The 17047-nt window shown below is 29.5% G+C and overlaps 2 protein-coding genes and 1 long non-coding RNA gene across 9 annotated transcripts; 1 reads left to right on the top strand and 2 right to left on the bottom strand.

The window, feature by feature from the left end:
* Positions 1-2177: 2177 nt before the first annotated feature.
* Positions 2178-3390, top strand: LOC129909895 (tRNA methyltransferase 10 homolog A). Its single transcript, XM_055987043.1, has 2 exons — positions 2178-3086; positions 3146-3390. The coding sequence occupies exons 1-2, from the start codon at positions 2267-2269 to the stop codon at positions 3364-3366; spliced, it is 1041 nt and encodes a 346-aa protein (XP_055843018.1). The 5' UTR covers positions 2178-2266; the 3' UTR covers positions 3367-3390.
* On the bottom strand, positions 3356-4089 carry LOC129909896 (uncharacterized). Of its 4 annotated transcripts, none has more exons than XR_008771458.1 (3): positions 3891-4089; positions 3612-3783; positions 3356-3528 (listed from the first exon to the last, which is right to left on the bottom strand). It is a non-coding gene; the product is annotated as an uncharacterized LOC129909896 (long non-coding RNA). The 4 variants fall into 4 exon arrangements; XR_008771459.1 differs by having other exon boundaries at positions 3988-4060; XR_008771457.1 differs by having other exon boundaries at positions 3357-3528; positions 3612-3736; positions 3891-4086.
* Positions 4090-5899: 1810 nt separating this feature from the next.
* Positions 5900-16705, bottom strand: LOC129910537 (uncharacterized). 4 transcript variants are annotated; one of them, XM_055987958.1, is made up of 3 exons: positions 16505-16705; positions 7636-7946; positions 5900-7581 (listed from the first exon to the last, which is right to left on the bottom strand). In XM_055987958.1, exons 1-3 carry the CDS (start codon positions 16555-16557, stop codon positions 6914-6916), a joined length of 1032 nt encoding a protein of 343 aa, XP_055843933.1. In that variant the 5' UTR covers positions 16558-16705; the 3' UTR covers positions 5900-6913. The 4 variants fall into 4 exon arrangements, with proteins under 4 accessions (XP_055843933.1, XP_055843935.1, XP_055843936.1 ...); XM_055987960.1 differs by lacking the exon at positions 16505-16705 and adding an exon at positions 9308-9631; XM_055987961.1 differs by lacking the exon at positions 16505-16705 and adding an exon at positions 9195-9296.
* Positions 16706-17047: the final 342 nt, after the last annotated feature.

Raw genomic sequence — 17047 nt, 5'->3', positions numbered from 1 at the left:
GATAGAACAAATAGGCTTGGGTTACACAGTGATATGCCCGATCACGTTCCAATTTACATTTTATAGGAACAAACGTCAAAAAGAGGAAAATCCTTACCCCTCCCAAGTAACAATTTTGCTTGCATAAGGTCCATTTTTTTCACATGCGGTGGCTACACACTAGGGGTATTCACGATTCGATGCAAATAGTGTTGTATCGTTGTAAAAGTGCAGAAGTGTAACATTTTATTAAAATAAAACAACCAAATATACAGACTAAAATTTTTTGTACACTTTTACACTTTTGCTATACCCCATAACCCTATTGCAAAAATAAAATACAATGGTGAAAAATTTGTCTATTGTAGTTGTAGTAGTAGAAAAGAAAATTTTGCATTTTTACACCTTTTTGTTACACCGGATCGTGAATACCCCTACTGTTGTGCCCAATCACATTCCACTTTTACATTTTCTAGGAACAAACGTCAAAAAGAAGAAAAATTTAGCAATGGAACTGTACAACCCTCAGTTCCCTTCGTGAGCATCTTCCCCCTTCACTCCTCATCAGAACCGAAACGTTGACGTTCAGGTGTTGAACTTTTTTTCATACAAAAGTGCTGTCGGCAGCGTTCATTTGTAAAGCCTTATACTATGTTTCCACCTACACCTTAATCTACTTTTTCGAGATTTAGAGCTAAATCTACTTCTAAATCCCGAGATTTACCATACAAATTTAAATCTCCTAAAAAGTAGATTTAAAATAAATCTCCTCCAAATCTACTTGGCTGAATGATTCCATGCTCTAATAATGATAGGAACATGCGACAAGAAAAATTGAATTAAAATTTATAAAACATAGCCGGACGGAAAGATTGTTAATAAATGTAGGTAAATACTCATAAAAATTTAATTTATAAATTATAAAATTGAAATAATAATTTAAATTGCAGATGCTGACCAAGAAACAAAACAAAAAGTCGTGGCGGCAAGAAGAAGAGGAACTCTTGGTAGATTTGGGTCGACAAAAATAGCCAGCTCCGTGGGCAGAAAAAAATTCACAACAGCATTGCTTTGTAGGATTAACAAATGTGATCTGAAAACAATAATTACGAATTTATTTTTAAATAAAAATTACTAAAAGTTTTAAAAAGTAATGGGAAAAGTTTTATTTTTGATGAATTCCTTTTGAGATTTGTAAAATGTCATTCACCAACGTCAAAATAAATCTTGGAAATGTCAAAATAAATCTGATTTGGCTAGTGAAAACACTTCGAGATTTATTCTAAATCTACTTCGCTAAATCTCAGATTAAGGGTAGGTGGAAACATAGTATTAACTACATTGGTTCAAAAAGTGAACATTTTCAAACGCATTTTTGTATGGTTTTTCGGGCTAGAAAATTAAAAAAAATTATGCAGAATGCTTATTTTTCCGTCCAAAAATCAATTTGTAAACTCTTTTTTACAAAAAAATCCTGCTAGCGAGAAAAAAAATATTTTCACTTTTGTACTTTTTCAAAAAGTTGTGAATGTAATTTTTTTTCGTTCATGTGTGAGAACGTCATTTTTAAACTGTTTTTCAATTATAGCTGCGTTTAATTTGGGAATATTTATCTTGCTTAGTACGTACTCCCTACTAACAATTTTGCTTCTATAATGCTTTACAGAAGCAACAATTGCATCTGTAAAGCTTTATAGAACCAAAATTGTTTGTCGGGCTTAAAGCTACTTTGAACTACTTTTTCAATATAGCAAATAAAGTAGTTCAAACTAGTTTTAATTACTCATGCCGTGCGCAGCATGAGTAAATTTCTCAGAATAAAATAAAAACATGGATGCAAGAGGGATGGAAGAATTAAATGAATTTTCATTTAATAAAAATGTGATAAACAAATTGTGAACAGTTTTAAAAATATTTTTGTGTACAGTTCAACGTGTTTTTTTAACAAAAATTATGGAAAACAAAAATGTAAATTGTGACAGAAGGCTATGCGCGCGTATGTTATTTATGGCTACTCCCCATGTTTTCAGAAACAGGAAGAAGCAGTTTGTTGGATTTTGAAATAAGCCCATGCGCGCATGTGCCTATATAGTGGGGTCTTAAGAATGGAATTGTAACAAAACTCGTTTTAACCAGCTGAGAAATGTTGTTAGAAATTAAAAAAAAAAAACGCGCGAAACTTTAAAAAATCGTTGAACACACTCATTCAATTTCATTTACCGGAATTCAGCCATTGTAGCTCATTTGTAGCTCAAATTTCTCTCATGATATTTTCTACTGTCAATTTATGACATGCTTCACGATGACAGCTAAAAAAGGATCCAAAATGACAACCGCCGAAAATAAACAAATTTTAAGCATGGAAGAAGAATCTTCTCTAGAAATTCCAAAGCAAGAAGATGAAATTCCTTCACATATTTCTGATGCCATCAAAGTAGAAGACAATACCACCACTGAAGACCCTCCAACCTTATCTAAACGACAATTAAAAAAACTCAAAAAGAAAGCCCAATGGGAAGAAAAGAAAAAAGAAAAACGCCAAAAAGAACGTGAAAAATGTAAACTAAAAAGACTTACTGCTAAAATCGAAGGGACACCACTCGGTCCCAGTCGAAAAGAACTTAAAAGAAACAAAGCCAACAAAAGTCCTAGTGACCTTAAAGTTGCAATAGATTTGGATTATGATGATTTAATGATTGACAAAGATGTTGCCAAATGCGTTAAGCAATTACTCCGAATTTATACTGTCAATCGAAGATCACGAATGCCAGCAAATCTTCATTTTACTGGCATTAAATTAGATGGTAGAATTCATGAGGTTCTGAAAAAGAACGATGGCTATGAACATTGGGATGTTCAATGGGTTTATCAATCTTATTCGGAGAATTTCACCAACGATGAAATTGTTTATTTAACAAGTGACTCGGATGAAATTCTAAAAGAGATTGATCCTACTAAAATTTACATAATTGGTGGGTTAGTTGATCATAATCATCATAAAGGACTTTGTTATGATCGAGCGAAAAAGTTGTCACTTAAAACTGCACGATTGCCATTGACTGAACATGTTGATATGAAGACGAGAACGGTTTTGAGTACTTATCATGGTAAGGTAGATTGAATTTTCTTACGGAAGATGATTTGAAATAAATTAAATATTTTGTAGTTTTTGAAATATTGTTAAGACTTTCTGAGGGCAAATCTTGGGCTGAGGCAATTTTGGAAACAATTCCAGTACGAAAAGGTGCTAAGTTGAAGGAATCTAAGGAAACTGGTGTGCCTGCAATGTCTAATGGAGATATTGACATTAAGGAAGAATCGTTACAAAATGATGTATCAAATTCGACGCCAATTGAGGATCTAATTCCTCAGGATATTACAGAATAAAACAATTTTGTTTTTGTTATCTAATCGAAGTTTTAATTTTCTCCAAAAAAAGAACAAGTTCTACGCTATTTAGGTAATTTCGAGTTGTACTCCAGAGCCTTACACAAAGTCCACAATGTTGGAGAAGTATGTACAAATCATACGAAAGAAAATTGACGGCATCTGAAATGAATAATGTTTTTACTGATTGAAGGTCGACCGAAGATTGATGAAATAAAAGGTAAGAAAATTGAGAAAGTCTTTACCTTCAAAAGACACAAGCGTACAAGACTTTCAAATAGAATCCCAAAAAGCACTTCAGAAAGAAAAAAATTATGCGTTTTGTTCCGTTAAATCACTTTGATTTGAATTATCGTAAGACATCTTGGGCCTTACCAATAATCAAATTTAAGGCTCACTTAATTATTTAACCGAATTCTACATACCAAAAAACAATTTAATAGTGAGGTTAAAAGCTAACGCTCGCTTAAATTTTATAGTTGGGAAACTCAACTATAAATTTAACCGAAAGTCTTTAATCTCACTATTAAATTGGTTTTTGGTATTTTAAAATATGTAGAATTCAGTTAAATATAAAAGTGAGCGTTAAATTTGATTATTGGTAGGGCCCCTTGTCAATACCCAAATTTAGTTGATATTCGCCTCAAATTACATTTATTTTTTTTATTTAAATATGAACTATATTAAAGCTATATAAAATCAATAATTTGACCTATTTGTTTTCTCGTATTTTTCTTTTGAAAAACGTTGAGTTATTTTCCTATTATTTTAAATTCAATACTAGGTCACACGTAGTTGCTCCTAGAGGTCTCGTACTCGTAGTTTAGATTTTCCAAACTTTTTATATAAAAATCTAGTAAATGTATTTTGATCTTTCTCTCTTGAATTCATGTCACTTTCTTTAGATTTTAGTGAGATGCTCTTCTTTCTTAAAAATGCCGGGTGTTAATTAAAAACAAGAGGCTAGTAGGTAATCAAATACTGAAAAATATCACTGGTCAACAAAATTAAACTTTTTAAAATTATTTTTCTGCTGGTTTTAGGGGTGATTGGATTTTTTTTTTTTTTTTATATTTGAACTGTAACTTTTAAAAATCTAGAGTAATAGAATATATCTGGACTTCGGATTCGAGTTCATTGCCTTCAGAGAAGCATATTTTTTGGTTCTGGTAGCAAAAATCTTAGTGACCAGAAAGTGTAATTGTTTTTAGTGTTCTTAGAATTTGAGTAGAGTTGTTCAAAAAGATTGTTTGTAGTGTTTTTAATTTAATAATACATGTATTAAATTGTTTTATTTATTTATTTTTTCACCGTTTAGGCTTTCTTTTGATATTTTGTGAATATTCTTATTTGTTTAAATTACAAGAATATGACAAAATGTTTGATTTAAAATAGGGCTTGCACATAGATGTTCCCATTTTAAAAGTGGCAATTGTTTTTTTTTTTTTTTCATTTTCAGTATCAACTTATCTTTCATTTTACACCAAATTTAATCTCTAACTTTATAAGCTAAGTAACTGTCGCCTCTCAGCTTAAGTTAAGTGCCGGTTAAAACAAAAAAAAAATGCTTTTGTACCTAATTGCATTAAAAAAATCTATGTACACCAATTTTTGGAATGAAAAAGGTTATTGCTAAAAAAAAAAATGCATTGAATTTTTTTTACTCACGATAACAAAAATATATTGATTTTCAATAATAAATTTTTTTTAAATTTGTAACGGAAGATAAATGGATTTAAAAGAAAATATTGTTTTCAACTCTGAACTTTAAATAGAAAGTAAAATATTCCAAAACAAAATGTTTGGACTTTTTCAAAACTATATTTTTCGAAAACAGTTTTTTTTTGGAAATTAAGTTTTTAGGCCTTAGATAGCACATAGTTCTCGGCCCAAAAACGAGATTTTTTAAATAAGCAGAACCTTATTGAGACCATAAAAAGTATTTTTTTTTTATTTTTAGAAAATATTTTTTTTTGATAATAACTACATACTCGTACAAAAAAAAAATGTTTCTAGTTTAAAAAAAAAATTATTTTATTTTTAAATTTAAATGCTGAATAAAATCATGTTTTTTGGTAGGCTCTTTTACCATCGCAATTTTTTGAATGAATATACATACAACTTCTTGAATATTAATTTGCTGAAATTATCGCGCCTAAAAAATTGAATTTGGCTTTTTATCCAAATGCACTTATAAATTTTATGCTTTATGAAAAACTACAATAAAATGCTTAAAAGTGACTGAATATTTATTTTGGTTTTACTTTTTAAAATTACCTTTCTTGATGACGATTTAAAGTTTAATGGAGAAATAAGCCTTAACAGTTTTAAAAATTAAAAAAGCTTTTACATAAATACCTAGAAGAAATCAAGCAGTTATATTTTGAATTTGGAATTCATTTAACTTTAATGATGTTTAATGATTTTTATGTTGTCTTGATAAAAGCTGAAGAGAATCACAATAGGCACATGCTCCAATTGTATATCCAAAAAAATCCACTTGAAATAAAGAATTAAATTAAAAACAACAACATTATCTAATTAGCACATTGATTTTATTAGCATAAACTTCAACTGACCTTTACTGCAATGCAATCTCCACAGATTGCCATTTTGTCAACATTTATTTTTTGGAAAATATAAAAATAATTTAATATTTTCGATTTTATGTTTTTTTAAAATTTCTTTGCTTGTTTTGTTGAATAGATCTTGCAAGTTTGTTTTCTTTTTTTAAGTCAATATTTAACCATTATTTAGTAAAAGAAAACATTCCAATTGAAACAAGATGAACTTAAATTTTGTAAGTGTATGGTATTTAAGTTGCTTTCTGTGAATTTGGACTTGGAAACCAAAAGAGTTCACTATATTAAATAAAACAACAATGTAATGGTTTTTTGTTATCAATACTAATTTTATGTAATTTTCCTTAAGGAACATCCCTTTTACAACTTTTCCCTTTTGATACTCCAGGAATTTTACTAACTGTTTTAAGTTTGGGATTGGAATATGCTGAGAAAGTTTTTCTTGTTTAAAACATTTGAGCGAAAATGATCCTCTTAGGTGTCCCTCGGAACAAATTGGTATCGGCATTTACCAGTCGCCCGACCAAACTTAGAAAAAAAACAATAAAAAAAAAACAATTTTTAAAGCCATATTTTGTTTGTTGTTATTGAGCCTCCGAAAAGAAAACAGAATTTTGCAAGATAAATCCATTCATCCAAGTTGGTTGAATTTTGTGTTTTTGTTTTTGAATTTATGAATATATTAATAATATTTGTTTTGTTTATATTTTTGGTGATTTAACATAAAACATTATGACATACATATTTATTAATTTATTTTAATAATAATCAAATAGGATTTAGTACTCTTTGACATTTTGCTTTCTGATTAATAATTCTAATAATTTCTTTCTTTCTTGTTTTTTTTTTTTTTATTTGTAGAATACTACAATTATTATAGATTGTTACATTTAAATATTATTTTTCAATCTCAATATTTAATTCTTTAGTTTTAAAATTTGTTTTTTATTTTATATTTTTGTAGATTACTGATATTCGTCAGTATTAACTATTTCGTAATCACTTTCATCTTCATCTGAGTATGTTTTATTATTGTCATCGTGTCCAACACGATGTAATTCACTCTTGGTGTGATTATCAATTGCAACAGCAGCAGCTGTAGCAACTGCACTACTGCCACCTGCCCATGATACCAATCCTGTAACAAGACTTGGTAAAATGGTACGCGACATAATCAGAGACTGTTGCATTTGTTGACTGAGTTCAGATTGTTTTGATTGTGTTGTTGATGATCCATGATCTTCGACATTCGAATGATCGGGAAATTTCAAACCCTTGGATAGGTTTTCTTCATCGGACGATGAAGATGTCGATACGGAAGAATCCTTTTTGAAATGTCCTTTTTTGAACTCGATTTCGGCAGATCGAGATCGATGTTCGTTTAATATTTCGTCGGGTACACCTATACCCAAGGCATCATCCTCGTCAGTTGAGTTTTCGTCAATTTCGGGTATGCAATCAGGGATCATTAAAAATGAGGGAATTTCCTCACTTTTTTCTTCACCCTCCTCGGCAGGAAGGGCGACACTGGATTGATCACTGGCACGCTCCAAAAGCGACATATTACTCTCATTGACTTCGGGTAAAAATTCATCAAATTCATTTTCTTGTAATTTAATCAAATTTGTATTATCTAAAAAAAAAAAATAATTAGTTTGTGTTGGAAAAAAGTAAAATTTAATTTTACCTATTTTCTTTCTTTTCAAAATTTTGAAATTATATTTAGTTGAAAATATAACAGCAGCAATAAGACAAATTAGCACAACCGTTGAACCGGATAAATAATGTCCCAAAACGGCCAATGCTCCTAAAGACGATGAGGCCACTAAACAAAAAAGTGCAGGATTTTCAGCACGAGTTGTTTCAACTCGCTCCATAAGTGCCTTCATTTTCAATTGCAATTCATCAGGTGGGATTATTTGCACAGAGAAAATGTTTTTATAGAACCAATAAAAGAATATTAGGAGAAATAGTAAACCTAATGGTTTTATGTGTATCCTGCAAAAGAAAAGAGAATATAAAAAATTAAATATAATTTGTAACTCGATGATTGATAAATAAGGGATACAAATTAAATGTAGTTTCTAATAAGTAGTTTTAATATATTTAATTTGATAAATTGCATTAAGAGTATGTCAAAAATATCAAATTTGCAGTCGGAGAAAGATTAATTTTTTCTCCACACTGGAGGTGTTGGTCCATACAACTCTTTTCTTCTAAATAGGAACAGATTTCATGCGATGAAAGATAAATTTTTGAAGATAAGCAAAGTCATCATACTTTACTTTGTTGGACTTGAATACATTACGAGAATACATTAGAATATTAGTTTTTACAGAGGTTAAAAAATATAGAGAGAACAATTTTCCCAACTGTTAAACGAAGAATCCCTGACGTAAAAAGGATCGAAGCCGAGTGCGGCGAAAATAGTTTTAGCTGTTGTCGAGCAGAGGCCCTCAAAACTACGACTCTGGAAGAATATTAATATATGTGAATCTTTATTGACATCCTTATAACCTTGCAAAATGAAATCAATTAGGAACGTGCCCTATGGGGGCTTTAGCGAGGGCTTTTCGGTTAAAGCCATGATCAACTCTGGATTGTAAACGCGAATCGGAAATTTATACGTTAAATACGTTTGCACGACAACTCATTCTTTAAAAGTTATTATTAAGCAACTTTACTGTCAATTCGACCATAAGCGGGAATGGAAAGAAAGGTGAATGGAGATTAAGGCTTAAGTTTTTGAAAATTTGAATGGGGAATTTTTCACGATGTACATATGGCTGGACGGATTAACAGACGAAATGACTTTAAGCAAAGATTTTTTTTTTGTGAACTTTGGTTAAAACTTGAAATTGTGTTATTTTACACAATACTTTTTACAGTCAATACTTGCCAAGTTTAAAAGGGTTTTAATTTTTTTTTTCACACATAATTAAGAAACCTTAATTTTATTCAAGCAATGTAGAAGTAGTTTATAAAACAAAAATTAAATATTATTCACTTCTAAGGACTTACATTTTATGCAAGTATTATATTCTTCTTGTAAAACAAAATTAAAGCTATGTTTATCAGTTTATCACTTTGCTGTTGCGCGTAGCATCAAAAATCGACCACGTTGCAGAACTTAAATCTATGAACTGACCGTTAATAATATCTATTTTACATGATTTTTACTTTGACAGATAAAAGATTTTATGGTTTCAGTTTTGTGAAGTCCATAGAAAGTGCGATATCTTTTACCTGGCTTGATATATTCTTTCAGCAACAAAATCCTGAAAACTAATCTTGTTTTATTACATTTAGGATTAACAACACACAACAAAACCGAATATTATTTTCAAAAATTGAAAAACCTTTTGTTTTAATGCCTTAAGTCTTTGCAGGCAATTCATTTCATACACATCATGAAAAGGTTTAAAAACGAAACCGATTTTGGTACAAATAGGTAAAATATTGCTCAATGAAAGCAGGTAGAACGGATGTTGGAAGTGAGTGAAGTGTATTTCTCGCAACCAACGACAGATGTAAATTTGGGTTTTCGATATGCACACGAGGACATTATTTAAATGACATGGTTCAGAGGCTTAAGTCCTTGTATTAAGGCTGTTGATAGTGTTGTGTTATAAAGAAATGCACTTTGTTATTTTTTTTAGTTAACTACTATTGCAGATACATTTTTATGTAAACCAAACCTATTTTCAATATCAACTGCGCTAAAAAAAGAAAAACACTCAACTGAAGGGTTCAAAAAGAAACCATGATGCAATTAGGTGCACTTTAAGTGCCAAAGATATCAAGTAATCAGATGATAAAATAAATCATCATAAGCTATTACCTATTTTTTCATTGACGAACGTTTTATATGAATCAGAACATTTTGGTTACATAAATGTCTGTTTTCTTTCTTCATAAATATCATTTAATAACCTACATATTGTTTACATTTTTGTAAAGGGTATATTATATTGAGATTCATTAAACTGATCATCCAATTAATTTTTGTTAATTTTTGCAATAATTGCAGAAGTGCAGTTTTTTGTTTTTGTTTGATTTTTGTGATTGTGATCGAGTTCGTTAAATATTAAAACGCTGTTTTCGAAAAAAAAATAAATTTTTCATTTTTTTAATTGGTAATTGAAAAAAAGGTTCTATTGAGTTAAAACAAACAGAAATAGCATTCTTTTGTGCAAATAACAGATATTTTTGTTTCTGTTTGTTTGCTTATTTGTTATTGGAACAAAAGAGTTCTATTTTAAATTGTTTTTACTCTACCAGAAAACTGTGTGTTTGACTTTGAATGAGTTTAACCATCACTCTAATTTTTGAAAAGTTGTATACCTTTTTGAAAGCTTTGTTTTATGTTCGCACTGTGGTATAATAAATAAAAAAATATGAAATATAATATATGAAATAAAAAATTAAACTTTAGCAAAACTTTAAATGATGGATTGATTTGAAGAGAAATGTTAAACAAATCAAACATCGTTTTGTTAAACTTTTGGTTAAGAAAAATAAATCTTACTCTTTTAAATACAAGATTTGGAGACTTATTAAAATCTCTTGTGGGAACTTACAGTGGATGTTCAAATTATAACAGTTACCATTCTTAGTAAATATGAGGAATAATGCGCAATACCAGTCAATATTAGTTAACGTAATTGTTTTTTCATGAATATCCCAAGTTTAGGAATGACGCATCAACTTCCGAAAAATGAATGCATTTTTGCAAACAAATATAAATAAGGGTGTTGCAGTAGCCCATAAATGTTCAAGATCTTAGCTCGATATAAAATCTTTGGTAGTTGGTGAATAAAGACATTGGACAAAAGATAGCAACTTATTATGAATTATGAATAAGAAAAAACAATACAACATAAACATTAGTGAATAAAATGCATTCAAAGTATGTTGAACCGAGTCAAGGTATAGTTAAAGTTTCTAGAGGAGATGTAACAAAATGTTAATTTTACTTATTTTAACGTAGGGGAGAGTGGCGGACAGTGAGACGGTGCAAACAGTGAGACAATCCATTTTTCTCTTTTCTGAAAATAAGCACAGTAACGCTAGTTTGGGTCAAAACGTTTATTTCCCCGTCTGGGTCTTTTAATTTTGTCCCGACTTAATTAAAGCTGTCCATTTTCCCCCGCCGTAAAATATCACACAAAATCAGGTGAAAGTAGTTTTTGGAGTGTTATAAAAAGAGTGTATAACACAAAAAAATCTGGTTAGTGGACAGAACTTTTTTTACATATGTATTATATTTATATGTTCTTTCATAAAAAAATATCATTGAATTAGAATTCCTTCTCGTTTTTTGTAATTTTATATTTTTCCGAAAAATGACAAAAAGTAAACAGTGAGACATTATTAAAAAGCAAACAGTGAGACATAGGTTTTTTAAAAAGCAAACAGTGAGACATATAGATTTTAAAAAAATCTATTATTTTAGCATGACTTCAAAATGATTTCGTATTGTTTTTTCTTTCATTTTTTTTTGGCTTTTTGTTTTTTTTTTTTTGAATAAATGGGTTAAAGTAACATAAATTAATTAAGTATATACTTGTCAATTACCTAATTATTTGACGTTTTCGTTATTTTTTTTTTTCACCTAAGAATGTCTCACTGATCGCACCCCTTTCAAACAGTGAGACGTTTTGACTTTTTCTACATTTTAGTCCAATGTGATGCCCTCATTCATTCTTTAACTATAAGTTTTTTTGCAACATTAAGATAAAATATGTCTTAAACTAACTTCAAAGTTTCGTTAAGCTATCTCGAAAACATTCTAAGATATACCAATTTAAAAAAAGGGTGTCTCACTGTCCGCCACTCTCCCCTAACTATTTTTTTAATTTTTTTTTAATTATGTTTTTTTTGTACTGTTAGTTAAATAGAGTATAGAAAGAAAAAAAATTAAAATAACCGACCCACTCAGCTGGTGTTGCTATGTTCTAAGGAGCCTAGAACCCCGACAAAAAGGCAATATTATTACGGTGACCGATTTGTCAATCACGAAAAAGATGACATTTTTTATTTAAGTGACACAAATGCTTCCAGACTTTTTAGTTCATCATAAAGAAGCAAACTATCATCGAAGAGATTGGTTTTCAAATTAAAATGCCATTTATTCATTTCCCATCCAGACAGCAATATACAAACTTTCTCGCTTAAAAGTTCGTTTTTTAATGTTTTGTATTGTTTTTGAAATTTTAAATTTCCCGATGTGCCGTATTTTTTACTTAGAGTGCAAAAGTACATGCATTCGTTTTTTTCCTACAAGGTGTTTACTTATTAATTTGTATTTTAATTTAGTTTAAAAATCGCAAAGAAGAGACAGACCTATAAATCATAGAGAAAACAAATGCAACGACAGCTGCATTCAGTTGGCCTCAGACATAGAAAAATTCGAAATCGGAAGGCCTGCCGATGCGACGGGCGTTTTCTTAGATCAATCCGGCGAACCCCACAAATGGAGCAATAAAAGCAGTCAAGTGGGCGAGTTTTGGTCCCATCAATATATGAGTCGTTATATTTGAAAGTGGTATAAGTCACATTTTCCATGCTTTTCAAAAAATTGTTTTACAATTAAACGGATTTTTTGTAAAAATACAAAGTGGAGTAACTCACACATCTAATGAATGCAATATTTTATTTAGAAAAAAGATACGGTTCAAGTTAAGTTAGTTTGAAATTCAATTTAGTCGTTTTTTTTCCATTTACTTATACCACTTTCATAGCTTTAGCTTATTATCGATGACACATCAACTTCCATAGTTGTCCATAGTTCACTTCACGACTTATTTTTATGTAAACCAAAGAAGATTTTTCAAATAAAAGGAAAATTAAAAAATAATGGAAGCCAAAATATTGTAGAGCCAAGACAACCCAATTTCGCTAAGTTGCCATTCATTATAGGCTCATTTTATATCAAAAAATGATATAAACCTTGGAGAGTTTAAAGAGACTCAAATAGCCCTTACCAATTTCTATATGATCTACAAGATATAATGATGTAATGGGTTACTCTACCGATAAGAGGTTTACTTTGCTTCTGAGTTATTTAGGGTCAACACTAACACTTCTAACTAAACTAGTAAACTACCAACCTAATCTCACCACAAAAATTAGACGTAAAAACAATGCGACGCACTTTTTATTTTTTAATAAATAAACAAAATAGAAAAATATTTTGATTTCTTTAAAGACTTAGCTGCGAAGTAAGTCGAATACTAAATAAACAGATATATTTTTCTTAATGACACTGCAGAAAATGAATGAAATTAAATGACGACTTTGTGGTCATCCAGAAGAAAAACAAAATAAACAAGCCCACAAAATTGTCTTTTTTTTTTAACCAAAACAAAGAATAATTTTTGGTTGGTTCATTGAACCAGCTGGTCAGTGTGTTTTTTATTTTTGTTTATTTATATTTATCAAACACATTTTGCGACCCTGATCAAATTGCTTGCTTGCGTTTGGTTCAACCAAACAACAATTTTTATAGAAAAAAAAATTAAAGTTCAGACTAAAGATTGTGTGTTAATTTATTATTCAACAACAAGTCATAAGACCTTGGCTGTACCTATTTCCCTATGTAAATTTTTGAGAGCTACACTATACCGGAAATCCATTTCTCGTAATCGATATTTTTGTGGCTAGAATTGTGATTGAAAGAAACTTTATTTTTCACTACTACAGGGCAAGTTTAGGATTCGTAAAAAAAATCGAACTCAAGATAACAATTTTACATGACATTACGATGATGGAGAATGGCAAAAAAGTAGGTCCGGCAATTCTGTCTGTGTGTACCTCGAGCTAAGGCCTTAACTACTGGAGCTAGTTTCTTCAAACTCAGTAGTTAACAATTTTGGGTGATTCCCTAAGAGCCAACTTTTGAAATAAAAAACATTTTTTTTACCCGTATTAACGGTACCTGTCATAGAAGGGTTTTTTTGGTTTCTGAATATCTCGTACAAGACTAACCCGATTTCAACAATAAATTTTATACAAAAGCCTTAAGGGTTAGAAAATTTTAGAAATTTTGCAAAAAAAACACATTTTTGGATTTTTTAAAAAATATTTCACTTTTTTTTTAAATCAATTTTTTTGAAAACGGGTTGTTGAAAAATTTTTAAATTTCGTGTAAATTAATTATTTCTTCAAAATGGCATGTAAACTTTTTTTTTGAAAAATGTTAGAAAATTTGTATTTATAAAAAAAAATTTAAAAAAAAACGAAACTAACAATTTATTAGCTTCATTTGTAACTAACTAACTAAGAATAAATAATATGCGTGTTTTATTGGTAACTCAGTACTTAGCTCAGTAAAATTTTACACGGTAAACAACAACAAATGATTGCTAAGGATAAACAAAAGTTTTTTATTTAATGTTTTACAGAGAAATATTTTGTATAGACTTATACATTTTTGACCCTTAAACAACATAGGATTATAAAGAATTAATACAAGTATGTAATCCGTTTTTGATGTTTCTAGCATAAAATGTTTACTCAGTAAAATACTGAGTACCAATAAAACACGGCTAATGTAATAAAATTTTGGAAATAAATTTGACCCAATTCCAATTATCGTATCTAACTGAAACTTTCTACATATATGTAATTCGGATGACAACACAATATTTTGGTGTTCTGGACCCTGGGGAGGGGCATTGGGGGGTTTAAACACCTCAAATCAATTTTAGCCTACTTCCAATTATCGTATCTAAATGAAACGTGTACATATATGTAAGTAGCTCACATGACTATTCAATATTTTAGTGCTCCGGACCCTGGGGAGGGGCATTGGGGGTCCAAACACCCCAAATCAATTTTAGCCTACTACCAATTATCGTATCGAAATAAAACTTTGTACATATTATGTAGCTCCGATTACTAAACAATACTTAAGTGGTCCGGACCCTGGGGAGGGGCATTGGGGGTCAAAACACCCCAAATCAACTTTAGCTTTCTTCAAATTATTGTATCGAAAAGAAACTTTGTACATATATATATCTGTGGCCACAACGAATAACCGCTTAAGTGAGTTAAGATAAACATTTTTCAGTGGCCTTATGATGCTTTCCAATTCAAAGTCTACATATTTTTAATTTTTTAACTATAAAAAAAAGATAGATTAAAACTTAAAAACCATCTACATCAAGTTAAGAAAAGATTGAGTTGTTTTTGAGGCAAATTAAAAAATGCGGAGCATTATAGTAAAACTTAATTTTTGTTTTCTTTTTCGACTTAAGCGGTTATTAGTTGTGGCCACATTCAACATTTAAGTGGTCCAGACCCTGGGGAGGGGCATTGGGGGTCGAAACACTTCACTTTCAATCATGAAAAGTAAAAAATAAAATATCTAGTTTAGAAAACTAAAAATACGCTTTTATCACGCACTAAAAACTATAAAATAATTAAATTGACTTCTTGGAAATGGTTAGATCAAAAAGCGTAGAGCGCATTTTTGTTGCAAGTAAATACCTACTTTTATAATTAAATTATTTTATATAGGTAGTTTTTAGTGCGTGATAAAAACGTATTTTTAATTTTTTAAACTATATATTTTTTGAAAACGGTTTGATAAATTTTATCGAAATTTCGTTTTTATGTGCTGAATAATATTTTCTTAAAAATGGCATACCAACTTTTTTTTGAAAAAGGTTAGAAAATTTTCGAAATTGTTTTTCTAAAAATTTCTTTCTATACAAGAAATAATGACATACTTGGTTTTGAAAAAAATATCATTTAAAATGGTGTTTAGTTATTTATAGCTGCGTTCCTTTGGAAATATTTATCTACTTTTTATTACTTAAAACTACTTTGCTATACTGAAAAAGTAGTTCAAAGCAGCTTTAAGTACTAAAAATTAGATAAATATTTCCAAAGGAACGCAGCTTATAAAAACAGATTTTATTTTTTTTACACAATTTTTAAAATTCCTTACAAATATCAAATTTTAAATTTACCCTAATTTTGTTCAGTTAAAAGCTTTAACATTAAACTTACTTTTAACATAAGAGCAAGTTTGTGCGACCCCAGTCGTGCATTTTATTTAAATATAGATTCGCCCCCAAACAAAGAACTTTTTTTTTGATGCCATGATTTTCAAATGGTTAAAGGTTTTCAAAGGGTTGGAGAAGGACATCTCTTTCAAAAAAGATGATGAAAATACCTTTGTGATTAAAAAGCTAGTTCAATGTTCTTTTTCTTTTGTGTTTAAAGAAAAGAACCCTTTGGGAATGGACCACTTAAAATTCCCGTAAAAAAGAGAAATCAATTGCAAATGTTTCCAACTCAACAGATAGATAAAAAAAATAAAAAGTTATAAATCTTTTCGTTTATACAACAAAATTTCCTTGATAACAAATAATAATATTATTTGGTCAAGGACTTGCCTTCGATTTGCGTCACTTGACACGAGATTAGAAAAAGTACCCAAGTTTCTTTTTGCCTTGGATAGATAAGTTTTTTTTCGTATTTTTGTTTTTTTTTTTAATGTTTACTAAACACAAATTACAACAACTACAAATATTTTTTTTACTTACATTTCATACACATTCATTAATTCCATCATGATGCGTTCGTAATAGCCGCACATGATGGCTGAATTGGGGAACAATTTTATTTTAATTGCAAATTACAAATTCTTGTTTTTTTTTTACAATGAAAAAAAAAAATCACTATATTAAATTTGTTTACAAAGAAGTTAACTTCAAAGCGAACATCTTTCTACGACGTTTATTTTTAATAAAAAATGAAATGTCATGTAAATTTTCATAGTACAAAAAAAAAATATTGCAAATTTTTTTTTGACAAGTGGGGTACGTTTCAGAATGAAGATAAATTTTGCGAAAACAGGAATGGTATATGAGTTAAAAAGAAGTGTAAAATTGATTGAATCGCATACCTATTGCCTACTTTTATTTCGAATGAATTTTTAATTTGTATGTTTATTTTATACAATAAAGTTTTTAATTAATTGCAGGTGGTAAATATAAATTAAAGAAACATTTTATATGATATTTTTAAATATAAATAACCTGACTGTGCAGGAGGCAAAGTGTATAGATTTTGGTTCGAACTGTACG

This window comes from Episyrphus balteatus, chromosome 2 (genome assembly GCF_945859705.1).
Source record: "Episyrphus balteatus chromosome 2, idEpiBalt1.1, whole genome shotgun sequence".
NCBI classification, from domain to species: domain Eukaryota; kingdom Metazoa; phylum Arthropoda; class Insecta; order Diptera; family Syrphidae; genus Episyrphus; species Episyrphus balteatus.
Note: the sequence above shows the minus strand (reverse complement) of the source record. Positions and strands in the feature narration are given on the sequence as shown.

Bases quoted from the DNA above. Each gene is read 5' to 3' on its own strand.
- LOC129909895 (XM_055987043.1), top strand. From the start codon at position 2,267: ATGACATGCTTCACGATGACAGCTAAAAAAGGATCCAAAATGACAACC. The intron at 3,087-3,145 runs GTAAGGTAGATT...AATATTTTGTAG, and splicing joins GGTTTTGAGTACTTATCATG to TTTTTGAAATATTGTTAAGA.
- LOC129910537 (XM_055987958.1), bottom strand. From the start codon at position 16,557: ATGTGCGGCTATTACGAACGCATCATGATGGAATTAATGAATGTGTAT. The intron at 7,947-16,504 runs GTAAGTAAAAAA...TTTCTTTTGCAG, and splicing joins TTAATGAATGTGTATGAAAT to GATACACATAAAACCATTAG. The intron at 7,582-7,635 runs GTAAAATTAAAT...TTTTTTTTTTAG, and splicing joins TTTGAAAAGAAAGAAAATAG to ATAATACAAATTTGATTAAA.